At 52.1% G+C, this 25,608-nt stretch overlaps 4 protein-coding genes and 1 pseudogene across 5 annotated transcripts; 4 read left to right on the top strand and 1 right to left on the bottom strand.

Moving 5' to 3' along the window:
* Positions 1-1,211: 1,211 nt before the first annotated feature.
* On the top strand, positions 1,212-4,108 carry PHACADRAFT_125998 (uncharacterized protein). The gene is made up of 9 exons (XM_007398579.1): positions 1,212-1,900; positions 1,951-2,096; positions 2,148-2,574; positions 2,624-2,684; positions 2,736-2,884; positions 2,938-3,082; positions 3,138-3,471; positions 3,527-3,590; positions 3,642-4,108. Exons 1-9 carry the CDS (start codon positions 1,361-1,363, stop codon positions 3,750-3,752), a joined length of 1,977 nt encoding a protein of 658 aa, XP_007398641.1. The 5' UTR covers positions 1,212-1,360; the 3' UTR covers positions 3,753-4,108.
* A 3-nt stretch (positions 4,109-4,111) lies between these two features.
* On the bottom strand, positions 4,112-7,268 carry PHACADRAFT_260594 (uncharacterized protein). Its single transcript, XM_007398578.1, has 24 exons — positions 6,663-7,268; positions 6,525-6,608; positions 6,374-6,466; positions 6,093-6,314; positions 5,950-6,034; positions 5,884-5,897; positions 5,784-5,831; positions 5,677-5,727; positions 5,613-5,622; positions 5,542-5,559; positions 5,466-5,491; positions 5,386-5,411; positions 5,292-5,332; positions 5,215-5,239; positions 5,150-5,161; positions 5,083-5,098; positions 4,991-5,030; positions 4,831-4,934; positions 4,717-4,776; positions 4,638-4,665; positions 4,540-4,576; positions 4,465-4,485; positions 4,381-4,405; positions 4,112-4,327 (listed from the first exon to the last, which is right to left on the bottom strand). Exons 4-24 carry the CDS (start codon positions 6,158-6,160, stop codon positions 4,210-4,212), a joined length of 873 nt encoding a protein of 290 aa, XP_007398640.1. The 5' UTR covers positions 6,161-6,314; positions 6,374-6,466; positions 6,525-6,608; positions 6,663-7,268; the 3' UTR covers positions 4,112-4,209.
* A 79-nt stretch (positions 7,269-7,347) lies between these two features.
* On the top strand, positions 7,348-14,477 carry PHACADRAFT_260590 (uncharacterized protein). Its single transcript, XM_007398577.1, has 21 exons — positions 7,348-7,827; positions 8,394-10,029; positions 10,094-10,488; positions 10,540-10,604; positions 10,739-10,957; positions 11,013-11,183; positions 11,235-11,528; positions 11,588-11,830; positions 11,884-11,940; positions 11,993-12,076; positions 12,127-12,353; positions 12,402-12,558; positions 12,610-12,700; positions 12,753-12,788; positions 12,841-12,862; positions 12,916-13,359; positions 13,412-13,632; positions 13,682-13,834; positions 13,891-14,063; positions 14,116-14,230; positions 14,285-14,477. Exons 1-3 carry the CDS (start codon positions 7,412-7,414, stop codon positions 10,112-10,114), a joined length of 2,073 nt encoding a protein of 690 aa, XP_007398639.1. The 5' UTR covers positions 7,348-7,411; the 3' UTR covers positions 10,115-10,488; positions 10,540-10,604; positions 10,739-10,957; positions 11,013-11,183; positions 11,235-11,528; positions 11,588-11,830; positions 11,884-11,940; positions 11,993-12,076; positions 12,127-12,353; positions 12,402-12,558; positions 12,610-12,700; positions 12,753-12,788; positions 12,841-12,862; positions 12,916-13,359; positions 13,412-13,632; positions 13,682-13,834; positions 13,891-14,063; positions 14,116-14,230; positions 14,285-14,477.
* A 230-nt stretch (positions 14,478-14,707) lies between these two features.
* PHACADRAFT_211560 (uncharacterized protein) lies at positions 14,708-19,555 on the top strand. Its single transcript, XM_007398576.1, has 11 exons — positions 14,708-14,895; positions 14,949-15,011; positions 15,063-15,249; positions 15,308-15,390; positions 15,440-15,549; positions 15,605-15,792; positions 15,843-16,079; positions 16,129-16,246; positions 16,304-16,519; positions 17,415-18,359; positions 18,419-19,555. Exons 1-11 carry the CDS (start codon positions 14,774-14,776, stop codon positions 18,892-18,894), a joined length of 2,745 nt encoding a protein of 914 aa, XP_007398638.1. The 5' UTR covers positions 14,708-14,773; the 3' UTR covers positions 18,895-19,555.
* A 5,649-nt stretch (positions 19,556-25,204) lies between these two features.
* PHACADRAFT_t126 lies at positions 25,205-25,275 on the top strand (annotated as a pseudogene). Its single transcript has one exon. The product of its transcript is annotated as a tRNA-OTHER (tRNA).
* Positions 25,276-25,608: the final 333 nt, after the last annotated feature.

Here is a 25,608-nt window from a genome sequence, read left to right as displayed (position 1 = left end):
GAGCTGAGCTCAGCGTTTATCTTTGTGAAACGCAAGGTTTCGATGCCATGAAGCCATATTGCCCGGCCTTGCGATGACATCACAAGCACTCGGCCACTAGCCGACCCTCAGGACATCGTGCATGCGTGGACTGAAGACTTATTCCTGCGAGAGGGCGCACAAAGCATTACCGCCACCATGGAGATTAGTTATTTTTCAGTGGTCTACTCACTTCTTGCATGTAGATAACTCCATGAATGAGCCTCACAGCTGAAGCTACAGTTCTTATTGCGGACCAACTCTTGTCTATGAGAACGGGTTAGCGTGTTCTATATGCTTGTGCCACACGTTAGTAGTGCAGAAAGCGCGCAGCTCACAGGAGCTTGGCCAGTGGGCGGTCTGCTCCTCGCGGGCGGCCGCGCGCTTCGTCGAGTACACTTCAATGCGCACGGCAAGCAGTAGACATGGGAGATTGCGATACGCTAGACCTCGCGCTCTTGGAGATTGGTCTATCTCGCCATTTTCCAGTGGTCAAGCACCAAGTCTATGTTGAGGGCACGTGCATATACTTCGGAGCTTCGCTGATATTCCTTGCACCCGGGAGCTAAAGGCACGGGTCCTTCGAATTCGAGGGCCGACAGGCCAAAGCTCTTATAGCATTCATTTTATTCTATGCCCCGTTCACGCCGGTGGTCCCGTTCATGCGAGCTAAGAACGAAGAGGTGCTGAGCAGGCAATCTGGACAACAGCAGGATACTTACGCGAGACGTTCTCGTTTAAGAGGCCATTCCATATGCCTATTGGCTTCCACAACTAAGAAGCAGTAGTGGATACAACGGACACCTTAGCTGCAGACCTAACCTGCAGTTCATAAAGGTACAGGTTCGACAGTAGCAGGCGGCATGACTGTTGACGTCCTGCAGTACGCGCAGCGTTTCCGCGGGGAGGGAAAGGGAAGAGAGAAGTTTCATAGTAGTCGCACATTGTAAGGAAACGTTTATCCCATTGGTCGATACGACAGATGAGCGATTCGCAAGAATTTAATGAGAAAAAAGCAGGAAGAACTGGGAAATACGACGACCGGCGAGCGGAAGAAACGACTGGAAATAGGCGCCCAAAATCGTATCTGGGGAATACCGGACCAATCAGAGTGCTCGCAGCATCCTCCGGCTTTAGGCAGAGAATGGGGAGTGAAATTCGAGGAATAATCGGTGGGAAGCTGGCCCCTGTCCGTTTCGAACGAACTTCATCACCACCCCGCAGCCCCCTTTCTCCCTCGTCCCCCCCCGCCCACATCGTCTGATCTCCTACCCACGTTTTCCTGCATCGGTTAACAGCAGTTTTTCAAGCCTTCGGTCTTCGTGTTCGATTGGAGGAGCGGATGACAAGCACAGCCGTCGACATGCAGGTGGACGAGGGCACCGCCCGGCACACCCCCATCGAGGTGGACTCGCCGTCGCCGCCACCTGTTCAGCTACCTCCAAAGTCCTCAAATCCGTCCCCCGTTCCCGAGACAAACGTACTACAGACGAGGAGGAAGGCGAAAGTGCCATCGTCGGTGACCGCATCAGCAGCGGATCCCGCGTCCGCCGGCGCTAACAAACCTTTGACCACAACTACATTATCGACGAAACCCAAGTCAGGCAAACCAGCGTCGACAGCACCGATAAATGGACATAAGCCGAATTCAGCGTCTCCGTCGCCGCCGCCCCCGCCGCGCCCGGCGCTGCAGACTGTTCGTTTGGAAATCAAGCTCGGCGGTCCGGAAGATTATGAGGTCGATATTGCCCAGTTAAGCAAGGAAACTGGCCAGAGGCCGCCGACACCACCTCGCGCGGGCAGCCCACATCCAGATGAGAGCTCGGAAAGTGAAGTTGAGCCGTCAAAAGATGATGCAAAGCCGAAGAAGAAGCGGAAGAGAGTGAGTGTGCTGTTCGCGTCTCGGAACCTGCGGCTCAAGTGTATCCCCAGAAGAATGCTGCGCAAGAGTATTACGACGTCACAGATCCGTTCATCGACGACTCCGAGCTCGCAGTCGACGAGCGAACGTTCTTCGCACAGACGAAGCAGCAGGGCTTCTACGTATCGAGCGGACAGGTTGCTTTGCTCACAGACAAGTACGTTATGGCAGGGCTCATTCAGATGGTGGAATTTACTTGTCCTTCTAGACCTGCACCGAAGAAGAGCAAGGGCCGAGCTAGCAAGAAGCTCAACATCCTTCCACCTGCCGCCTCTATTACCGCCGCGCTCTCGAGCGCGCAGCTCCCGTCGCTCGCGCCGTTGTCCACTTCAAGTTCGAAGCTGAACGCAGGCGACAAGCCGCCCGTCCCCAAAGCTGTTGTCCCCACAATTGACACTGGCAGCCTATCTGCTCCCAGTTCCGCAAGAGTGCCTAAGTCCGAGCCATCCGAGGGCTTCCTCACCGGCACGAAGGATTCCCCAATACGGCTCGACGCAGATGATGTTCCCCAACCGGCAAGCCCTCACACCGAGAAGAGGAAGGTTTCCGAATCGATGCACGATGAAGGATTCCCGATCAGCCTCAGTGTCGGAGCGGACATCGACACGAAGAAGCGGAAGAGAGCTGTACCTATTGTGCGTCACCGGCATTGACATTCTGTAGCACTGCTGACGCCGTCTTCAGCGACCGTTTCACCCTGATCTTGAACCTGCTCTTGACGAGCTCAAGGCTGCGATCGCCCAAGGTACGCTGCGCTTCGTGCATTCCATGCGCTCTCGTTAACGCTACCTACCAGAGGATTGGTCTGTAAAGGGCAAGTTCCCTCCAGGTCTTAAGCCGTTACTCGCACAAGTGGCACTGAAAGCCATCGTTCTCGGCGACTACGACGAGAACTTCTTCAACCTCATGCCCAAGATCTTTCCGTACAACCGCTTCACGATGACGGTGAGTGCCTTCCACTTATGTGCTATTGAACGTGGGCTAAAAGCCACATACAGAAACTTATCAAGCGCACGGTATGGCGAGATCATACCAACCTGCTCGTCGAGCGCCAGAATGTATTACTAGAAGATCTCAAGAAGCTTGCAGAGGAAGGGTTCCCTAAGGCGGCAGACGAGTGGGAGCGTTCTGTACTGATGTGGGGTGCGTCCTCTCTTCTTATTTCTGCATGATCGTCTCTCTACAACACGACGCGCAGAACGACGGCAAAATGTTCGCACGGACGGTCAGGACGGTCAAGGGCATCCCCAGCCGCACTCGTCCGAGGGCACACCCATCCCTTCGTCTACGCATCCGACGCCTACATTCACCACCATGGTGCTGCAACCTGACAAGTCTGCAGACGACTCCGCGGACATGGACGTTGACGACGCGCACTTGTCCGTCCCGTCCGCGAACGGCAAGACCTCCCAGAATGCCAAGGATGTGCATCCACCGCAGAAGCGCTACAAACTCACAGACACGATGAAGGGGATCATTTGGCAGCTGGTGTGCTTGAGCAACGAGTGCTGTCGCATCGAGAATGAGAAAAAGTTCGTCGCTGTCACGGTTATTCCACGATGGCCGTATTGATCAGGGACTTCTCAGTGTGCTTGAAAACAACCATCAGGTCGTCAGCGACCAAGGTGTGCGCAAGACCCTCTATCAGAAGGTGCGACGCGTACCATCCTATTTTCAGTGTTGATGCTAACACCAAGGTCAGATCGTTGCTTGCTTCCCGGACGGTTGGTTGTCTTCGGGCCAGATCTCGCGCGAGGTTAGCGTGATGAAAAAAAAGTACGAGAAGGAGCTCGAGAACGAGAGCGAAACTTGATTTTGTGGTCCATCGCGCATCTTCACGCTGGTCCTTCCCCTCTTCGAGGATTACTTATCATACAGACACGCTTGCTGATATTGCTTATTGCTACTTTATGTATTTTCCCCTAGTAGTCACCTCCGGTTTCTTGGGCTTTATGTATGTATGTGATCTGTGCGCTGTAGTTTCCTTGCGTTGATGACTGCATGTACGAGCACCCCATGGCACTTGCCACGAAAGTCAGATGGGCTGTGGAAGGGGATGTCTCCGCAGATCCAAGCTACGTTAGTAGACGTACGATCTGCTTCTGGCAGGCTTTCGATAAGCATATAAGGAGCCTGACTATGATACAACATGAATAGTATGTGCATATTCAATAAATAACTCTGATCAGGGAAGTACTCTCCACAGACAAAGCAGCCTACGAAGCTGAGAGCCAGTCTCAAACACCGGAGGCACTAGGTCTCTCAGGAGACTAGTATGTTTCTTGAGATTCCACGATGACGCGGACGTGCAAGCTGCCATCGTTATGCGGAAGTTTGTCGCCATCGCCTGGCGGGGACTCGCTGCGCAACCAATATCTGGCGTTGTATCTAGGTTGTACACGTCAGGCATCCGATAGCTGCAAAAGGCTGGGACTACCCACGAGGCTAGCAAGGCGTTGACGTAGACTGCGTGGCTTTAGGTGTCAATGCTTTGCTATTTGAAATCGTGATGTTTGACCACTCACGGGGGCTTAAAGGGAAGAAAACTGGGAAATCTGCGTTCAGTTCAAGTAACAAGGGCGAAACCTACTTATACGTACCGGCGAGAAAGACATAGTTGTACGGCATCGTCGCATGCTATGGATTGAGAGGATAAGTACTCGACCATAATAAGCGAGGTTATCCGAGCCCTACTCACCGCGATCAGACTGGCTATGGATACGAGGCTGGCAAATATTGAGAGCACAGTAAATATTGTCAATAGTGCAATCACTTGCCTCGTGATGAGGCCAGTGTTTATCGTGTAGGCCAACATGATATTGATAAGCGAGTCGGTCCTGCGGTGCGCAATGCGTACAGAAGGTGCAGGACTACGATAATGATGTTCGTACCGTTTGATAAAGTTACCTTTCATGCTGGCGAGCAGGAAGGTGAGTCTTCCAGCGATGGTGAGGTCTGCGACAGCGACCATGATCAGGTTTGCGTTGTACAGAGCCTGTCGCAAAAAAGAAAAGGCTCAGAAAAACGAAACGCATTCGAAGTCGAACGCACCTCGATAGACTGGAAATCTTGAAGGGTTTTCAGCTTGAGTCTGCGTAACACGCTGAGAAACAAATTCTTCGCATAGTGTGTAGGATGCTTACGACCACACACCCACAGCTAGAGAAGGGATGAGCAATAACAGGATTTGTGCACAGAATATATACTCACTCATGGACACCCCTGCAAGCATGTCGGGTTAAATTGTGTACCGAGCCAGCAGGTGTGCAACTTGCCAAATAGACACAGCACCAGGAATACCTATAACGAACCATGAACAGACAAGCTTTGACATGTTGACGGAGCTTCGCACCAAGGGAAAGATGTACCACTGCGACGTCCTGTGCCCGCCCACTTAAAGGGGGCAGTCAGCCACAAGAAGGCGTTCTTGTTAGTTATGAACTCACAGATCCATGCTCGATGGACAAAACAGCTGGTCAACTCGTGAGCACGAGCGGTCGGGTGTAATGCTGTACAATCTCCGCACCTGCGAACGATCACATCATTGACGGCCTGCTAGGCGGTCAGTTGCACTGTTGTGCACACGCAAGAAAAGCACGAACCGCAACAACGACAAGAGCCTGAAAAATGTTTCAGGTTAGTAGCAAAGGAACGGCGGGAGATGGTGGCGCACGCGTATACTCCTAGAAGGGCTCGAATCACACAAGCTGTGCGTGGAGTGCAAAAATGCGGCGTACCAGGTGATATCCAAAACTTTTGACTCGTTGCCAAAATTTATAACTGCATACCTACAGATGCACGTTGTTAAATGACCTCGGGTGAAGACTCTGTGCTGTCCACTCGCCAGTACAGGGAATGCAGGACCAATCCGGTGTACAACGTGATAAGAACCCTGGACCATACGTGAGCGTCATAGATATCATTGCAGCTTCAGTCGCTCGTACGATAGAATAGCGATCTGATAGCACATAAATAACCGTGAGCTTTGAAGTGCGTTAGCTGGGACGCACCGGGTACTTGATGATAACCGCTGTATGTCTCTGGTTTGGACTTTGAAAGAAAGTATAACACTGCGAGCATACTATGCCGTACAGCCTTAGCGATCGGCAATTTATCAGATCATGACCAGGGGCAGCACGGATAGAATGCATACATCGAAGTGGCAAAGCCGCCTAGCAAAGCGGCACCGACGGTAGTGTTTAGGGTAGGGTTGATCACCATGGAGAAAGGTCGTTAGGGAGGAAACAAGACTTAGACAAGACGCTTCATTGCGCGCTCTATATACTGTAACTTGTAGAGCTTTGCTGTGTCCTTGACAAAGGAACAGATATCACAGAGCTTCTTTCGCACTCGCGCGTCCAGCGGGAACTAGAACCTGATGGAGATAAGTGAACCTTGTCAGTTGAGCTCAGCAGAAAGAGCAGGTACATGGACCTAGGCAACCGGTGTTGGGCAGATCTGGGGTCGGCCATGGTATCAGTGTGGTTCACAGCCCGATGCCCCGGTCCTGTGGTGGGATGTTGGCCTCTATTAAGATGTGTCCTCAGTAGCGACCAGGAATGGTACCTGAGAATACGTATCGCACTCGAAAGGGTGTATGCTCTTTCAAGTCATCCTACGCATCGATTCTTGAAGACAAGAATTGTGTCACGGCGAGCAGTCGGTGCAACTGCGGAAGCAAACACATGAGAAAACATCAAGATCTGAACAGTTGAATTTGCACTTGTAAGAAGCAGAGTGGGGTGACGAACAGATCTAGGTAGTCGAAAATCAAAATCCGAGCGGTGTACAGACCAACGGATGATAAGCAGCTCATCTATAAATGTTGTTGAGCTGAGCGGAAGCCATGGGCGGGCTCTATGGGAAGCCTTCGAGTAACAAGTAGTCCCAAGTAGAACACGACTCGGGGCTTCAACATGAAGATTGCTAGTACAACGCTGGTTGTGCTTTCCTAGATTGCTTGCAGGAGCAAAGCACGATTGCAGAAGTGACTCGGAGGTGCAACGGCTGTCTGGACGGGGCTGTGCTCACCACACACGACGCTTCTGCAACTAGGAGCGAAGAGTTCGACGATAATCTGAGAGAGGACGTAGATCTGTAGAGCTGTTTTACAGAATGAAAAAAAAAGGAATATTACTATACCCGCGCCGCCGGCATGAACTGCGCGGTGAAGTTGCTGGAGCGCCCTGGTCTTGCGTGACGTCATTTCAAGCTCTGGCGACGACGGCGAGGATCTCAGCAACATCGGCGGTCTGGTGGACGATAAAGAGCGCTGCTGTCATCAATACTGACCGTCCGGAGCAAACTCGTCTTGCTCAGTGCTGAATGCAGTGTGTCCGAAAGTGAACACGTTTCTAGTATGACGCACCCGGTCACGCTCCAGACGCGCACCTTGCTTTGCTTCCTACCACCACCACCACCACCACCACCTCCTCCTCCTCCTTTAAATTTTAATTCTAATCCGCGCATACAATGTCCGCATTCAAAGCAAGTCGGCCTGCAGGCACTGTCGAGGTCGGCGGTCCCAAAGTCGACGGTGAAACCCGCGTCCGCCGCCTCGCTAAGTCGGCTGACCGACTCGTGACGCAGCCTTTCGAGGGCATGGACACCGTTCACGACATCGTCGCGTACGCTGCGCGCGTACACGGTACACGAGATGCCTTCGGTTACCGGGACGTGATCGATATCGTCGAAGAGGAAAAGGAGATTAAGAAGGTCGTTGGAGGCAAGGAGGTCACCGAGGTCAAGAAATGGAAGTACTTCCACCTCAGTGACTTTAAGTTCATGTCGTACCTGGACGTTCAGGAGGCCGTTTCAGAGGTTGGGAGAGGATTCATTGAACTGGGAATTACGACAGAAGATATCGTGAACGTGTACTCTGCGACAAGGTGAGTTCCTCCCGTGATCCCCATCTTTTCCGCAGCGTCTCGTCTGTGACGTTTGGGGAGAGATACATGCTTTCCAGGCGATGAGTGGCATGGCTCTCTGCGGCTGACTCCGTTTGTTTGCAAGAGGACGCTCTAACCCCGGTCACTGCCAGTGCAGCTCAAGGCTGCGCTGGGCATCTCCGTAGACGCATCTTTGTTTGCGGTGTTGGGCCAACATGATGCTGTTGTGTGTTCTGTCGGGTTCCCACACCTATCTGAAAGTACGGTGCAGCTCTCTCCTCATCTCACCGTTACTAGGAACGCTTTCGTTTCCCCGAACTCGGGTATCTGGTCAGCGATTGTACGATCCGCGCAACCGCGGTGGGATACCCCCACGTTTGTCACCGCGATAATATGTAATGGCATCGCGTGACAGGCGGGATCTCATGAGCAACGTAAAGCGTTGCTGCCCTGCTGCGCTTTGCACTTTTGTAGACGCGTCTGCCTTGAACATCTCGCCGTTTCGCCAGTGCACTTCGTGATGCCCAACCTTGAATGGACGTTTTCGCTGATATCCGTGTTCACAGCGCCAACTGGCAGCTTATCTCGCTTGCGTGTTGTTCAATTAGCACCCCTATCGCAACTGCCTACGACAGCTTGGGGGAGAGTGGTCTGCAGCATTCTCTGAACGAGCCCGGCTGTGTCGCCATCTTCACCAACGCCGACCTTCTTTCCGTCGTCTCCAAGGTCGCTGCCAATGTGCCGACATTGCGTCTCGTGGTCTACGACGGTGAGGCGGACAACGCTGTACTGGACAAGATCCGCGGCGCACGCGAGAGTATACAAGTGCTCTCCATCGATGAGGTTCGCATGATTGGCCGAGAGAAGTCGAAGGATATCCTCAAGGCTCGCGTGCCCAAACCCGAGACCGTTGCCTGTATCATGTATACTTCCGGCACGACTGGTGCACCGAAGGGTGTCGTTATTACCCACGCCAACCTCATAGCCTCCATTGGTGCCATTTATGTCCTTCTTGGCCATCACCTGAAACCCGCCGATGCCTACCTCGCATACCTTCCGCTAGCGCACATCCTCGAATACGTAGTCGAGCTCGCACTTTTCTTTGTTGGCATGCCGTTTGGTTACGGGCGAGTCAAGACTCTTACTGACCAGAGCGTGCGTAAATGCCTTGGTGACATCCGTGCCTTCCGCCCGACTATCATGGTCGGCGTTCCCGCTGTCTGGGAGATGATTCGCAAGGGCATCGTTGGCAAGCTCAACCAGTCCGGCAACTTGAGGAAATCCATCTTCAACGGCGCCATCGCCATGAAGAAGTCTGGTATCCCCGGTGTCAGCACCATCATCGATTCGACTGTCCTCTCTGCAGTGAAGGCTGCCACCGGTGGTCGCCTACGTCTTGCCCTGAGTGGCGGTGCCGCACTCAGTCGCGAGACTCAAGAGTTCCTCCACCTGTCGCTCGTCACGATGCTTCAGGGCTATGGCATGACCGAGTCCTGCGGCATGTGCGCAATCCTCCCGCCCGAATATTTCAATTACGGCACCGTCGGTCTCATCATGCCTTCGGTCGAGGTCAAGCTCAAGGACGTTCCGGATGCAGGCTATCTGTCGACGAACAACCCACCACAAGGCGAGGTCCTCATCCGCGGTCCGTCTGTCATTAAGGGTTACTACAAGCGTGACGACCTGAACAACGACGAGAACATCTTCACGAAGGACGGCTGGATGCGCACGGGCGACGTCGGCCAATTTAACGCGGACGGCACGCTCACGCTCATCGACCGGATCAAGAACCTCATCAAGCTCCAGGGCGGCGAATACATCGCGCTCGAGCGCCTCGAGTCGATCTACAAGGCGTGCAACCTCGTCTCGAACGTCTGCGTATACGGGTCGCCGGAGGCGAAGCAGCCGATTGCGATCATCATCCCGCACGAGGCGAACCTCCGGCACGCCCTCGAAGAGAACCCGATACAGGGCGCCGTCGCACATGGGGACCTGCACGAGCTCTGTGCGAACAAGAAGGTCGAGGAGTTCGTCATGAAGGAATGTAATACGCTCGGGAAGAAGAATGGCTTCAAGCCGATGGAGCTCCTCGAGGCCGTCATCCTCACCGCGGACGAGTGGACACCCGAGAGTGGCCTCGTCACCGCAGCGCAGAAGGTTCAGCGCAAGAAGGTCGCAGAGAAGTTCGATGCCCAGATCAAGGTACGTCATGTTCGTGATTTCTCTGGGGAATCTTGTGAGCTAACATGATTCTGCGCGTCGGTAGGAGATCTACAGGCAACAGTAGAGAGGTACTACTGCCGCTTTCGGTTGCATCTACTCTTAGATGACTCTGGATATGTCTCTTCATCTTTTTCAGGCTTATGCCTCTGTAATAGTATGCTTCTTGCATCCACATTCTCACTGTAAATGGACTGCCCATATTTCTTTGTACCATAGCCAAGATTTCTTCATATCCCTGCCTTGGTCTGCTCCTTGTAATCATGTACACATGTATGACAGTTATTAGTGATGGCGTGCGTTACATCCAGAGGCGATGAGGGGAGCAGGAAGTTTCATATCGTAGCGGATGCGTAACCGAAGGTCGAGCCTTCAAGACCGCGTGCGACGAGCGTGAACTGCTGCGCGGCGTCCCGAATACGCTTGTTCGCCCTCGAGCTCCTGTTACCTCGTCAACATCACTTCGTCTGCCCCAATGATAACATGACTCACCCAAAGATCGTCTTGACAAACTTCTCTTTTGCCTCGTTCGTAGCCCGCGACGGCGCAAAGTCCGGCTGGATGACACGAGCCAGATTAGCACACACCGAATCGCCGCGTAAAAGCGCATCGCGTAAGTGATAACAGGCAAACAATAAGAAATAGATGAAAAGAGTTTTTTTAATGAAGTAAAACAGAAACGGATACGCACCGCATAGAGCACGTCCTCCATCCACACTTTGCTTGGTAATGGGTAGCGCTGCACGAGCGTCGAGAGCACCTCAACGAGGTTCGGCGACGCCGAGCGCGGTGCGACGCCCGCGAAGCCGTTCAGGACAGCACGCATGATGCTACGCCCGTGTGCTTGCCCCAGCGCGTCTTTCGCATCGCCGAGGTCTTCTGCAACGGCCGTGCGGCTGATGAGCGATGCCTACACAACGGTTATTAGTACGCGGAGTAGGTGAAGGTGGCCTATGATGACGCACAAGGAACTGGCATGCCAAGACGAGAGAGTAGCGCTCTTGTAGCGCGAGTGAGCTGACGGCGCACTGTATCAGAGCGTGGAACAAGTCCGGCGGCAGCTGGTAGAAGACGGGGATAAAGTGCTGGGCGACCATCTCGAGGAAGTTGAAGAAGGCTTGCACGATGTCTGGGTTCTGCGAAACAAAAACCGTAAGTCTCATTCCGCAAAACGCAGAGGTACGTACATCCACCATGGCTCCTGGCTGGCTGAAAAACCCGAGACAAGTCGGGAGCAGCGACGACAAAACGCTCAGTACCGTCTGCCGCGCATTCCCATCCGGAAAGGATTTGAGCGTAGAGAGCACGAGTGACGGCGGGTTGAGCTGGACGGCGAGCATATTCGCGAGGGACAGCCACACAGCCGTAAGCTGCTTTTGTGCCGCTATGCAGAGCAGCTCCAGAAGCGGACCAGGGGGCAGCGAGAGCAACGTTACGTCGGTCGGTAACGATGTGATGGCCTTATATAGCTCGCTTAACCCCTATGTAATGACGATGGACGATAAATACGATGATGGGAAGAAGGATTCTGAGGACTAACATTGCCGATGCTAGCGTCTGTCGACCACAGCTCGACGCTCTTCCGTATGCAGTCCAAAATCGCGTCCCGTATGCGAACGACACGAGGGTCCGCCCGTGCGCGTTTCATTCGCTCGGATTCCTTCTGCACGTCTGGAGAGTCGTCGAAAATGAGGAGAGAGTCGTTCGTGCGCGTCAGCCCGCGGGCGACGCCGGCTATGGTCTGCAGCTGCTGAACGGCTACCGCGCGAGCTTCATCGGGGAGCTTTGTACCATAGTCAAACTAGACAGCCGCAGTGCTGATATCTGAGCACTCACGTAAGTAGAAGACTGAAGTGCTTCATACAGCTTGGCGATTACGGGCCCAATGATAGCCTGTTGCGCCCGTCAGAAGCAAAGCCAGTGTAAGAAGAAAACAAACATGCACCTCTATTGGTGATATCTCCTCGTCCGCGGGTAGCGCCTGTATAACACTCGCTATCGACTGTAACACTTTGCTCTTCTCGACATCCTGCCGAAGTATCACGTCACCATTCGCCTACACGAAAAGAGGTCACGTACCGGCATCCCAGCGAGATTCGCATGCAGCGCGCTAAAGGCCGAGATGTGCGGCGCAAGCGCAGCACGATTTGCATCGCAGAGGTCGCGCAGGGTATTAGCTGCGGGCAGACAGAGGGCCAGCTCTGGCAAGGCAGCAACTACATATGATATTGCGTTCATGAGAAGTGAAGGGTACGGAGATCCTGGTGGAGACGTAGGCTGCGTGGTGAACCATGATGCGTACGTTCCTGCGGGGCAATTAGTAGAGACAACAATGAGATTGTTGCCGAACCGACCTATTACAACTATTGCTGTGCGCCGAATGCGATCTGCGCCTGTGGTGGGAAGGCGACCTAGAATTTCTGGTCCGAATAGCCGTCGGAGATATGGGTTGTCCTCGAGGGGTACACCTTCCTGTACCGCCATTAAACAGTGTAGGCTGGCTTCTATTACCTAGACTGAGAGTATGAGGCCTGGAGGAATACGACAAGTACATGCACTTACCTCCCAACTGTGTGTATTCTGTCTTGTGGACAGTCTATCTAGGATATCGTTGACAAAGTACGCTAGGAGATCGTCACGGAGGATGTAATAGCTGTGGTGCATTCAGTTCCATATCACACCTCCGATGAAAGGCACAAACTCACGCATTCAACAGCGTGTCACCGACGTCACGACGATATCTGTATATGCCTCAGTTGAGGCATGGCGAAACGAGGTGTCTTCTGGACTTACGACTGGTACCTGTCTTTCTGATCTTGATACACGTGAGAACGCTGAGGCACAACAACGTGGATCCGACGAACCTACCTCTCGGCCAATTCTGCAATACACTGTTCTCCGGCCAAGTAACCTTCCGCCGCAACACCTTGACAAGCTCAGAGTACAAGGCTTTCGCCACGCTCATCTGTTCTCCTTCGCGCTTGTTCGCAGGAGGAATGGAAGAATCCGAGTCGTATTCTAGGTCGCCGCCCCAGAGCGCTTCTTGGAAGAGATACCAGAACCCAAGCGTCATCTCGCTCTCTTCCTCGTCCGCACCATAATAGCCAGGGAGCGCAGTGTATGCCAGCATCTGCCGGAGGAATACTTGCACGAGATGACCTTTCGTTGGTAGAGGAGAAGGCACTGGTGCCACCAAGACAGGAGCGGCGACAGAAGAGGAGGAAAGGTTGGTGGCGAGATATTGCGTCGAGTGGTCACCAACCGCCGTCAGCAGCTTGCAATACGAATGTGAGACGGCGTCAGCAAAGCCCTCTAGTGCAATCGTCAAGATTATGGTATAGCGAACCAAGTTAAGCGAACCCACCTCTCAGAGTATTTTCGATTATTGCGCCACCGTAACGATCAAACCAGAGCAGGAGCGGCTCCGTCAGTGTCCTCGATCCCGACCCCCCAGACAATGCTGAGTTCGACATAATCTCTTGTAGTGAGTCCGACGCAGCCTCAAATTCTGCTTCGTCGAACTCATTTGAATCTTTCGATGGAGTCAAGACGTCGATGAGTTGGGGGATTAGTGGCGTCAGCTCGCTGGGAGGAGGTTGAGCACTGGTGGCGCGAGCGTGATGACACGACTTACTTGGAACGCATGAAAGGCAGCCATGCCTGGAAGCAGTTCAATGCTGCACGGAGCTCGTGAGGTGCAGGGTGCGGGCGCGGTCTCGTGATTGAATTGCTCACAGCCTGTGTGACCACAGGAACAGCCTCTATTACCATACCCTGGAGCTGCTGTCTAGCGCGTCACATGGTTAAGACAAAATGTAGAAGAGGACATGGCTGCATACGCACTTCTGCTGAGGCAACAGAGCCACGACCTCAGCCTCTTCTGCAGTTATGGCCAGAAAGTCCAGCAGCGCCTCCCCCGACGCTCCTCGGCTCGAGAGGGCTTGGATACAGGATTGTGGCCAGTCAGGCCATTGCGAAGGGGTTTTCGGACACATGTGAATCGCGAGAGAGGTGATCTGAAACTCCGTGAACGCGAATATCGGTAATGCACACCTCTAGAGAACGCACTGCGACATAGAGCTTGCGAAGGATGACTCTTGGGGCACTCGCAGCCATGTAGCGGCCGGTGATGTCGACCAGGAACTCGCGCAGCTGTGGCGCGCTTTCTTCTGGGAATGTAGACCTACGTCTCTTCGTGAGGTCACGCAGGCTTTCACTGCCCTTGTGAGAAGCATACCAGTCTCGTGCAATCTTGACTTGTAAAGTGTGCGCTCCAAAGAATTGTACATTGTGGTCTGAATGACTGAGGAAGGGTAGCACCAGGCCCCATGCTTCTGGTCGTTTTTGTACGTCGAAAAGCTCCTGCTGCAGGTGGCGTTGGTCTTCTGAGGAGAGTTGGGAATGTGGCGAGTACGCTTGTAGTATTAGCTTTATCCAAGCTGTCAGCGAACGGTCTCATGTCGGCTCCGAGAACAGCCACTTGCCTGCGCTGCTCTTTCAACATCGCTTGGTGGTAGGACAGGGAGGAAGGAGGTTGGCGTAGAAGTCATCCGTTCGGGTGCAGGTCAAGAATATCGTGTCTCAATTTCTGGCGAATTTCCATAGCCGCCTGTATCAGACGCCCGTATTGTGCGCCAAACTGGCATGCTCGATGAACTCACACTTAATCCGTCGCACTTATCTAGTCTGAGATCTAGAATCTCGAGGCTTAATTCTGGACGTAGTTATGGAGGACGAAACCAGCCAGCCGGTTTGGAAGATGCCGACATACGACGCGTCGAGGGCACCGAAGCTCGAGTACGACGGCTCTCTGCTCGTGAATAATAACTTTGCCAGATGGGCTAAATGGTGGGCTCATATGTTCGATATCTAATTGCTGTGGCTCAGGGCGGGTCTTGTAGGTGCCCAGATGGCTCCGTCGCGCTCGCGCAGTGCGAGGACGCCAGTTTTCAATACTTGTACCTGTAAGCCTCTTGCAGTACGTAACGCATAGTGCTTCCACTCAACAATAAAAGCCCTTCAGAATTCACAGACTTCCCCGTTAACGCCTTAGCTGTTAAGAGTCGCAGGCTACCACAACCTGCGCCTATCCTTGATTTTGCGTGGTACCCTTTTGCTACAAGTCGCGACCCTGCAGCATTTTGCTTCGTCACGTCAGTGCGTGAAACGCCTGTCAAGCTTCTTGATGCAACAGATGGCAGGGTAAGAATCTATCTGATCTTTGCCGTTCCCTTAGGATTGCTAAGGATACCTGGTGAAGCTTCGCGCTTCGTACAGAATTGTGGACCATAGAGAGCGCCAAATTGCTCCGCATAGCCTTGCATTCAACGTAACGGCAACAAAGTGAGTTCTTCTACCCTTTTACAAACCTTCCCCTGTGACTCTTGAGCAGGCTATACTGTGGCTTCGAGGACGCCATCGAAGTGTTCGACGTTCATGTGCCGGGAGAGGGCACGCGGCTCCATATCACGCCTTCCAAGAAAAGTCGAGACGGGCTCAAAGGCTAGTAGCCTCCATCCTAGAAACTACCCACGAGCATGCATTGATTGTCAAGCAGGCATCGTGTCTGCATTAGCATTCTCCCCAGATGCTTCGTCGGGCATGTACGCGGCAGGCACCCTGAGCCCGTCCGCACCGTCCTCGAGCAATATTGCACTTTTCTCTGAGACAACGGGCGAAGTGCCTACAACGCTCCTCGGCGACATGCGTGACGGGCAATACGGAATCCGGGCCAGCGTTAATCAAGTGAGCTTTCTATGCTTTATTCAGCTCCTCTATATCCATGATTGAGGCAGCTTAGATTTAATCCTACGAGGCCGTACCTGCTGTACGCGTCATTCAGAAGACATGATACGATATACAACTGGGACCTTCGTGGGGACGTGACGAAGCCAATTCAGACATTTGTAGGGTCCTCAGTAGGTGTCATCGGGGACAGCAGCGTAGCGAGAAGCCAAATAGGGAGCGGCACTAATCAGCGTCTCCGGTTTGACATTGATATCACCGGAAACTGGCTGAGCACAGGTGATCATGTAAGTAATGAGTCTGTAGTAATGGGGATGTAAGGCTAACTTTTGACAGCATGGGGAGATTTCACTATTTGACCTGGGCTCGGTCGACCAGCATGTCCCTCCCGTGGTCGAGGATGAGACGGTCCCAGGTCGGATCGAACCCAAATTACGTTTCCGGGCACACAAGGGTAGGGACGCTCACACATTCCCTTCCAACATATCCTCTCAAGTTTTCGGTTTATCAGATGCTGTCGGCTCCGTGAGCTTCCACCCTCTGAAATCTCTGCTCCTGTCCGTTTCCGGCTCGAGGCACTACATCGAAGGAGATGAGTCGGACGATGAATCTAACAGCGGAAGTGAGGACGAGAATGTGTCGACCGTGCAAATCAACGTGCGGCGACCTCGGGAGCGGCCATCGCCCACCGTCAGAGACGCGTCGTTCAAGCTGTGGAATTTCGACAGTTCGCCGGAGGAAAGTCATGCAGATTCCGTTCCTTTGCACTTGTAGGGTAGGCGACGGTGGTTTTGTGGGCATAAGGCTGGATAACGTCCCGCATCCGCATTCTGACGTCATCGTTTGTCCCCGTACGATCAATGTTGCCATCATTCACAATATTTCCGCTCCCTCGAGGGACTGACCGGCCATAGATCGGCACTCACGCGCACGTATTGCACAGAAACTGCCATGCGCGCCTTTTCTTAACGACTGCGCGGCCCTTCATGGTCTTCTCGTTGCGCCTCATCGACATCTCTGAAACAAATTAATATCTCAAACTCTTGCTCAAACCAGACCTTTTCTCATTTCACAGCATATTACCCCTGTGGGTCGCGACCAAGTGGTTTAATGCTTGTTTTGAGGCAGATTGCAATGCGGTCTCGCGAAATGGGCGTCCCGGGACCCGGGACCTGAAGTTTATAAGATCCCTCCCTCGAGCATCGCAAACAATGCCATGACCTTTCTTCCCCGCTCTACTTCCGAGGATAAAACCTCGCTACGAGTGTGGTGCAAGGCCCCAAACTATTGACAGCAAGTTGCAGACAGGACTCGACAATCTTTGGCCTCAGCTCGCCCATTGATTGTCTCCTTTAAATGTGAGCTCCTGTCAGATATTTAATGGCTGTTCAGGCATGCTAACGCTTTTGTAAAGCATGACAAATCTTCTAAGAGCTGCTAAGAAAGTCGCGTCTTTTGTTAGACGGCGAGATTCTTCAGAGGAGGGTCACTCCCAAGAGTCTGTTCCCCCACGGCTCTCGCTCCGTAGACGTCTCAGTCAACGTCAACCTCCGTTTTCCGGATGCAAGTGGTCTTTCGTATGATATCTTGGATGCTTGTGTAAATTGACTAGAGATCTACAGGTCGCAGGCCGCTTACTACACGAGGCATCCTTCCGGGAGATATCCTCGACGTAATATTTACGATCCTGCGTGAAGATGAAATTGCGTACTGGGACACGCATCGTCGCTTCCCAAAAGACAGACGGTATTTGAGCACATGCGGCCTGGTGTCGAGCTATTGGCGCGAAGTCTCGCTGCAGCACCTCTTCCGTGACCTCGTCTTCACGCGTGGGCTCGTCGTACGCGGGGCATGTGAGGCCGCAAAACACCCACTCCACTGTGTCTGGTGCGGTTGCGCTTGTCACTGGGCCGAGACACAGCAGCGCCCAGAGAAACACTTCTCGTCCTTCTTGCGCTTCTTGCACGCGTCTCCGCGCGTGACCAAGCACACGCGGAGCCTCCGTGTGCGGACTTCACCGCTGGACATCCGTGAGGGTAAATTCAGCGTTGTAAACGGCGTAGTGCTTTTCCGCGTTCTCGGCGTACTACCTCGACTGGCCGTTCTACATCTCGAAGACATCGTTCTTTCCCCGCAACAGCAGCCCGCCGGGTTCTCTTTGCAGTGTCCTCCGCCGCTCGAGCAGCTCACGCTTAGCATAGGCCCCGCCAAGTTCTGGCACATACCGGCATCATGCATAGTCGACACTCTCGCGCACTTCCGCCGTGTGAATCGCCTGCGAATCCTGAATGTCGTTGGAGACGGCCCCTCCCCGTCCCCACAGCGTCTCGCGGCGACCGGCTCCGCGCTGCAGGCTGGATACATCACGCTCGACAACTGTCTCTTCACGAATGACGCAGTCGTCACATTTTTGGCTATGGCTTGTACGGACCACGCGAGGGTGCGCGTCACGATTCCCGAGAAACTGCAGGCGAAGCTTGGGCTACAGACGTTCGTCAGCATTGTTGCTCCGAGGCTCGAGCACCTGGAGTGCGAGATCATGCATGACTCCTTTCCCGCAAAGCAATGTAAGTCTTTCTTCCCCAACGTCCTCACTAGCATGCACTGATTCCACGGCTCCATACAGACCTTGCAAGGGCCCGCTCCCCTCCAGAGTGGCATTCACACAGCCCTACCTCCGCTCTTGACCTGCGACTCTGCACTGCGCTGAAGACCCTCAAGGTATCGCTGAGCCTCTCGCCAGACACGCTCACCCCCGACTTGCGCACAACTATCCTCCCGCTGCTCGCAAGTCTCCGAGAACGCCGCGGCCCCGCCCCTCCACTGCGCCTCTTGCTCCAGTGCACGCTCGCCGAAGCGCAGGCGCTGCATGACCTTGAGACGCAACCCATGCGCAGTGTACTCGCGGAGCTCGAGGACGTTCTCCTGGGGCTGCACAACGCCGCCGATCTATACGCGGTCACGTTCGTGCTCGGGCATGCTGGGGGCTGTGAATACGCATTCGAGACGGACAAGCCTGGTGCAGTTATGAGGGCTCTCTTGCCGCGGCTCGACCAGCGCAGACGATTGCATGTCGCGACTACTACGGACAGGGGGACGTAGGTTGTGGGTGCAATTAACGTTCTTCTGGTCGCCCCTTGGTGGTGATTTGGAGTAGGTCATGCTCGCATGTTTGCAGTATCGCCGTGGATGCTATGGGTCCTTGATATCTCAGATCGCAATCGTTGGGCTGCGCATGTGTGGGGAGTGCGAGAAAAGTTACTGGACGTAGTACGATGTTGAGATGGGTCAGCGGCCGCGGTAGATTGGATCTCATTATTCCAATGGATGTTCTGGTGCTCTGTTGACATACCGTATTTATAATTATATAACGAATCTCGGACGCCTGTAAATATAGCAAAGAATGCACAATTGTTTTTTACACCTACAACTATTAGCGCTTCCTAAGCAGCCACCGGCAAGGCGCGGTAGGTTCCTGCAGAGTGGTGAAAATACAATTTTCACAAGCGTTCAGGACCAAAATTGGGCGAAGTCCACAGCTTGCAATGGGAGAACATGGCCGCAAAACGTAACATGACATCAAGATACAAGTAGTGCTATCCGTTCAGCTCTGTTTTGCTGCTAGTCGAGTGTCGACTATCTCTTTCCATCGCCTGGCAGAGGCTCCTATATCCTTATATACATCTCCGGGACCGTGTATGCTCATTACTTCCCAGAAAATGCGGGAGGCAACGATGAACTGCGAAAAGGAAACGTCTCAGTTAAGATGCCCAGCTGATTACAAGAGTCTCTCACAATCTCCCGGCCAACGAGGAGATCGAAGCTTGCCAAAAGCTGATCGTCCTGGAGTTTAAATACTTGGCTGAAGGATTCGGCGTTCCGAAAGCCGTTCCACAACGTCTGAGAGAGTTCCTGATAACATGTGTCAGCTGCGTGTATGTTCCTGAAGAATTTTTGCTTTGGTTACATCACGATATCCGGGATCCGGTATCGCGCATGGGACGTCATTGGGTGCGACAAACAGTACGCGAGCAAAATGGCAGCATCTCTCAATGAAATAGTGTGCATGCCATACTGCCCTTGCTGTACCACAAAGATCATCAACGCGGGGCGGTGCAAGATACATGCACTTCGACGTACCAAGGGGGAAAAGCAAGGACAGGATTTCCGTATGTTCTGCCAGAGACGGGGAGAATTGAAGAGGCTTCGTACCAAGAAGGGCGATGCAGTGTTGCATACGTTGCTCTGCACTAAGTTCAAGCGTGCGTGAACGTAGGCCCATCCATCCGTCCCCGACCTCCACTCCCTCGCGGATGCTTCCGTCAAAGTTGCGCGCCACCATAACTGTGTTAAGCAAGGCGCGAGATTGTACCAAACCAGCGACCAGATGGGCGTACGCCTCAATCATCTGGGATTGTTCGGACAGCCTGAAGACCTCGCGGTTCTGCACCTCAGGGTCTATGGTATGCCATAGCTGATAAACGGCTTCGATTGGTTGAGAGGGGTCAACATCGAGTCTAGGAAGAACGTCAGCGGTGATGCCATGAAACGATAAGAGCAGAGATTGCACTGACTTTCCAAGCTCATCCGTATTATAGGCTATTCCGAGAAACTGAGAGAGCGACTTCAGTGTCGTATGTCGGATCTTGAAAGAAACGCGTAGGAGACTCTTGACCGGACTCAGCCCAGCCTTCCATACGCAACCGTCATCTATCCATAGTGTGTTTCAGAGCACGTTTCACTCGACTCACACCGTACAAAGCCCGTTGCACTACTGTAGAAGGCATTCTCATCCAGAGTTCACCAATGTACGTGGCGACGATGAGGTCCACGATGGGTTCCCAAAGCTCGGCAGGGAGTCCCGCGCCCTTTTTCATCGCAGTTCAGCACGGCCTCCAGTAGGACGGCAAATCCTGGCCAGATGTTCGTACACAGCGGTAGAGTGTCGCGGGAGTTAAGACGGAGAACGGGTCCGCGCTAGCATCTAGAGGCGCATCAAATATCCACGTGAGCGGGCGCATATCTAAATTCGGACGGGCGCATCAATATCTCTGAAAGGTTATTTTGGGTACTACTGCTTGGTGTTCGCCTTTCGACTCGGATATCTTGAAGCGTGGCCAGTAATTTGTGACCTGCTGTATGCTTGATTTTTGCACATTAATTATATTTCCAAGCATCGTAGCTTACATCAGGAAAATCTGACTCGAGCTACGAGCACTGATCAGTGCGTATAATATTCATAACCTTCATGAGCATCCGGGGGGTATTATGAGTGCTTACCGTTTTGACACACTTTCAACGAATGAATATAATCACAGAACAGCATGTTATAAGCAGGGCTGGGTATGATTATAATCACAAGCCGGCATAATTATGAGTAAGGCTCCAACCATTTAGTTTACGTGTAAACTTTTTTTGTAAACACACAGTAAATGGTTGTAAATGTTTATAAACAGTTTCTAAACAGTAAACAAACAGTTATTACAGGGATCTAACCCACTCTAGTGGATTGCACCAGATTAGCCTCTGAGAAACCTGTGTGAGCCTACTGCTCTACTTGAGCTTGAAAAGAGAGGTACAAATGTCAGTGCTTGAGCAACGCAAGGCGCTTGCTTGATGCGCAAGAGAAAAGCGAGGCTGCAGCTTCCTACTTACAATATTGATGTCCCAAACACTAGGCCCGACTCAGACGTGTATAGATAGTGCACCTACTCATGCGTACAGGGAAGGAGCAATGCGTGCATCACATCCCGAGCACGGACCAGCCATCAGGTAGCATCTGAACACTCCGTACCTCAAGCATCATGCTATGATCATCCCTATGGCCCGCTGGTGTCCCCTACGCATAGTACGCAGATTGCGAGCACACAAATAGTCTTGATCGGCCAGTGGAGGTTGCGAGAGGACAAACACTGGCAATCACAAGCTGTGGGAGCGGTATTGCCAGGCAGCACTGTACTGTGAGGGTAAGACCTACAAAGATATCTGTGAGGTTTGTAAGAAGCTTGTGGTTCTGCCTTTAGAAGGTTGGCATGTCCTATCATTGACCTCGTCGTTGAGAAGTGGGTCGATAACCTATCCAGTGTTAGCCTGGCACTTTGGGGGTGACACGACATACTCTCGCACTAGGACTTCGAGAGCTGGCCTAGAGAAGACTGCCGCATGGGTGAGGACCTCTGATAGCCCTTTTTTAGAGTCAATCTGCCTTAGTATCGCATGTGGTACTGTCATCGCTCAATGAGGTTGAAATAATATTAATATTGTTCCTCTTGAATGAAGTATGGGCTCATGACATTTCTGCATACCGCACTCTTGCAGGCAGGCTGCCAGTGCCCACAGTAGACTATATGTAGAGGAGCAGTCAATAAATACACATTATATTATATTTATAATGCTTGCCTTCAGACTGTGCTCAATACAAGTTAGAGACTACCATTACTCCCAGTAAGTCTCAGAGTATAGGCACTTAATACAATGCGCCAGGCTTGGGGGTTCAAAGAGGCCGCCCGAAGACGATGAACAGATGGTACGATGCACTCTTCAGCCCAATAAAGGTCAAGTCTGTTAGCAAGACTATGGATGTACAACACTAAGGCCCTATTCAGTAACACTCGAGTTTCCAAACTCACGTGGGTTGATGAACTCAGACCCAAGCGCTTATGTGACTTTGACGTGATTGTTTTGTGACCGTATGTGACAACCATGAAGCCTTTGCCTTGCTGTGTCGCGCAATTGGGCGACAGCACCTTCGTCGCACTATTCCTTTTTATATGACCCACTGAACTGCTGCTACTACCCTCAGTCAGCTTTTTCTGGGGGGCCTACAAAATGTTCTCAATGGGTATTTGCTGAGGAGCTTGCCTCCCTCAACTTTCTCATTGCTCATTGTGCCAAAGCTAGTGACAGCAGCTATTGGAAGCTGCAGAAGCCATTGCTCCGCTACAGGTGAAGAGCAAAGGAAAGGATGTGGAAGCACTCTTGAAGTAATACTACCACAATGAAGTACTAGCCTGGGAATATATAACAGCAGTAAAGGCAAGCAGTGGAAAGCTTCGAAACCAGCACTCTATGCTTCCCCCGTTGCTCAGCATGAGTCAGAAGGACAGTCCTAGCTCTTGCCATGACCAGTATCGAAGGGAATACAGCAGTGGCTTGTCCCGCAGACAATGGTTGTCATATTGTGTAAGCGTAATTACATGTGCAGGTGACAGCGCGTTGACTGGGCTGACAGCGCCGGAAGTCACACGAGTTCTGAAACTCAGCGAGTTTCAGAACTCAGGTGTTACTGAACAGGACCTAAGACCTTTTACAAACAATAAGAGGAAACTGTATGTTTACTGTGTATAAACGTTTACACCAAGTTTACATGACTTCATTTACACACACGAAAATGGTAAACAGTAATAAACGTTTATACACAGTAAACAAACAAAACGGTTGGAGTCTTAATTATGAGCACTGAGCAGTGGTAACCGTTTGGCAGTAAAAGGCCCAAAACTGTCCTCCGGTGCTCCAAAGCTCAGGCTTTGGTGCCGCCCGTCGTCGCTGTCAACAAACTCTCTGCAGCTTTTCAGATCTGCACGGCAGGAATCCGAACCGCAGAGCTAGCAGCACTAGCATATATCCACTCAGCCATCTGCCCGTTGCAACTTTTGTGAGTTCCTGCAATATGAACCTGCTCTCTGGCACTTATCCACCCATTGCGGCTCTCTCCTTTAAATCACCCACATTTATGAGTTATTTTTGCCCTTGCCTATAGTCCACAGCTATTTACTTCGTGGAGAAGCCCAGAGTTCTTTTATTGAAGGAGGCAGTGAGGAGCTATTGACTGCTGATGCAATGAAGAACTGCCTCTGAGTTGTGCTGTGGTGACAACAGCAGCCTGAGCAGCAGCAGCGACAGAGAGACAAGGGCCCGATGAACAAGGTTATTACATGTGCAGAAATCTGGGTGAGTATCACTGTGTCTGCTAGCAGCAGACAACTGCACAAGGCATTAATGCCTTTGCACGGGCTTGTAGTAGGAAGTTCCCTGCGCATATTCTGCCTGTGGTAGAATGCCCTCGCTTATAATCACTTATAACCAAAGGTCCCGTCAGAAAGATGTAACTATAATCAGGCCGGGGCACCATATCCACACTTGTTGTAAGAGTCGTAGTGTGCAGAACATGGACTTAGGTGAAGTCCGGGAAATGATATAGAAAGTGACTGGTAATACAGGAGGCCGAAGCTAAAGTACACGACATTTCCGGCTGGTATTTATACTAACCTAGCTACTGCGGGATCAGCAGAGAAGGGACAATGTATGTACGAGAATGTCCAGGAAATGGAAGTGGTTCGGAAATAACCCGGAAAGGAATAACTCGGAAAAGGGTGGAACCTTCGAGTAGTGCTATTTATCCGGAGAATAGAGAATAAAAGGAAAAACATATCTTGGGACTACGGACCGATCGTAACATTAGCTCCTTCTCTAGCCAATGAGCTCCGCAAATAAGTCTTGTAGGAGTATTTCAATCGAGGATAACAGGGTTAGCCTCGGAGTTCCCAGGGAAAGCGCGACCAATGACTCCAGTAGTAATTGGGCTACCAGAGCAGCGACGTTGCGGGTATAGAGTTGCTCGTCGAGGGGCTGTGGAGGAAGGTCCCGGGGGAGTGAAGAATTCGTTCGCAGTCTCCTGGGATGTGAAGCGCGTGCGGTTGGGGGAGCGTGAGTGAGAATCCTGTTCGCGAAAGGATTGAGGGTCGAGCTGATTCAGTTCGGCGGCCCAGACACAGGAACTCATTAAGTTACACCGGACTAGCCACCAGAAGCGCCCAAGAGCGGCTAAGACACGCTGAAGAATTTCCGAAAAGCCCAAAAAACGGCACAGGCAGGAATCGAACCCGCGGCCCGAAAGTAACCGCAGCGTGCTATACCACTAAGGCATAAGACCTTGCAAATGTGAAGCTGAAATTGCCCTATAGTACCACTTTTCTACCTCAAAGTCTTAGCTGTAATATTGTAGCCAATTATCATGTATTAAAGCATTGGAATGTAATTGTACAGATGTATATCCTGATGGCGTGGCTAAGACACTGACGTGGCTAAGACACCAGTGTGGCTAAGACATTGGAACATTAAATATTTGCTATTGATTCCACTTGAGTATAGTTCATCTGCTCCGGTGTTTTAGCCACACTAGTGTCTTAGCCACGCCATCAGGATATACATTTGTACAATAAGCAGAATCAATAGCAAATATTTAATAACTCAATGTCTTAGCCACACTGGTGTCTTAGCCACGCCATCAGGATATACATTTGTACAATTAAATTCCAATGCTTTAATACCTGATAATTGGCTACAATATTACAGCTAAGACTTTGAGGTAGAAAAGTGGTATTATAGGGCAATTCCAGCCTCACATTTGCAAGGTCTTATGCCTTAGTGGTATAGCGCGCTGCGGTTACTTTCGGGCCGCGGGTTCGATTCCCGCCTGTGCCGTTTTTTGGGCTTTTCGGAAATTCTTCAGCATGTCTTAGCCGCTCTTGGGCGCTTCTGGTGGCTAGTCCGGTGTAACTTAATAAGTTCCCGTGTCTGGGCCGCCGAACTGAAACTCTTGGAGGGTCTTCATGCGAGGAGTGCGAGCCGGAATTGCGAGGGGCGCGAGTGCGATACATAGGGCGAGGAGGATTGCGAGGGTTACGAACCCGCTGACTAGCGCATGGTCCGACGAGGAGTTCTCTGGGTTCGAGGTGGTCGACGTTGATATTACCAAATTCTTGTGTCCAAACGTGGTTAACAGCTTCTGTGGCGTTTTGATTGGTTGCCATGTAG

Source organism: Phanerochaete carnosa (assembly GCF_000300595.1).
Source record: "Phanerochaete carnosa HHB-10118-sp unplaced genomic scaffold PHACAscaffold_8, whole genome shotgun sequence".
Classification (NCBI taxonomy): Eukaryota; Fungi; Basidiomycota; class Agaricomycetes; order Polyporales; family Phanerochaetaceae; genus Phanerochaete; species Phanerochaete carnosa.
Note: the sequence above shows the minus strand (reverse complement) of the source record. Positions and strands in the feature narration are given on the sequence as shown.

Excerpts from the sequence above, each read along its gene's own strand:
- PHACADRAFT_125998 (XM_007398579.1), top strand. The coding sequence starts at position 1,361 with ATGACAAGCACAGCCGTCGACATGCAGGTGGACGAGGGCACCGCCCGG. Across the intron at positions 2,885-2,937 it reads ACAACCGCTTCACGATGACG|AAACTTATCAAGCGCACGGT; the intron begins GTGAGTGCCTTC and ends AGCCACATACAG. Across the intron at positions 3,083-3,137 it reads GCGTTCTGTACTGATGTGGG|AACGACGGCAAAATGTTCGC; the intron begins GTGCGTCCTCTC and ends CACGACGCGCAG.
- PHACADRAFT_260594 (XM_007398578.1), bottom strand. The coding sequence starts at position 6,160 with ATGGTGATCAACCCTACCCTAAACACTACCGTCGGTGCCGCTTTGCTA. Across the intron at positions 4,486-4,539 it reads CAACTATGTCTTTCTCGCCG|TTTTCTTCCCTTTAAGCCCC; the intron begins GTACGTATAAGT and ends CAGATTTCCCAG. Across the intron at positions 4,406-4,464 it reads TTTCTTCCCTTTAAGCCCCC|TCTACGTCAACGCCTTGCTA; the intron begins GTGAGTGGTCAA and ends AAAGCCACGCAG.
- PHACADRAFT_260590 (XM_007398577.1), top strand. The coding sequence starts at position 7,412 with ATGTCCGCATTCAAAGCAAGTCGGCCTGCAGGCACTGTCGAGGTCGGC. Across the intron at positions 7,828-8,393 it reads AACGTGTACTCTGCGACAAG|CGCCAACTGGCAGCTTATCT; the intron begins GTGAGTTCCTCC and ends CCGTGTTCACAG. Across the intron at positions 10,030-10,093 it reads AGTTCGATGCCCAGATCAAG|GAGATCTACAGGCAACAGTA; the intron begins GTACGTCATGTT and ends GCGCGTCGGTAG.
- PHACADRAFT_211560 (XM_007398576.1), top strand. The coding sequence starts at position 14,774 with ATGGAGGACGAAACCAGCCAGCCGGTTTGGAAGATGCCGACATACGAC. Across the intron at positions 14,896-14,948 it reads TTTGCCAGATGGGCTAAATG|GTGCCCAGATGGCTCCGTCG; the intron begins GTGGGCTCATAT and ends CGGGTCTTGTAG. Across the intron at positions 15,391-15,439 it reads TTCAACGTAACGGCAACAAA|GCTATACTGTGGCTTCGAGG; the intron begins GTGAGTTCTTCT and ends ACTCTTGAGCAG.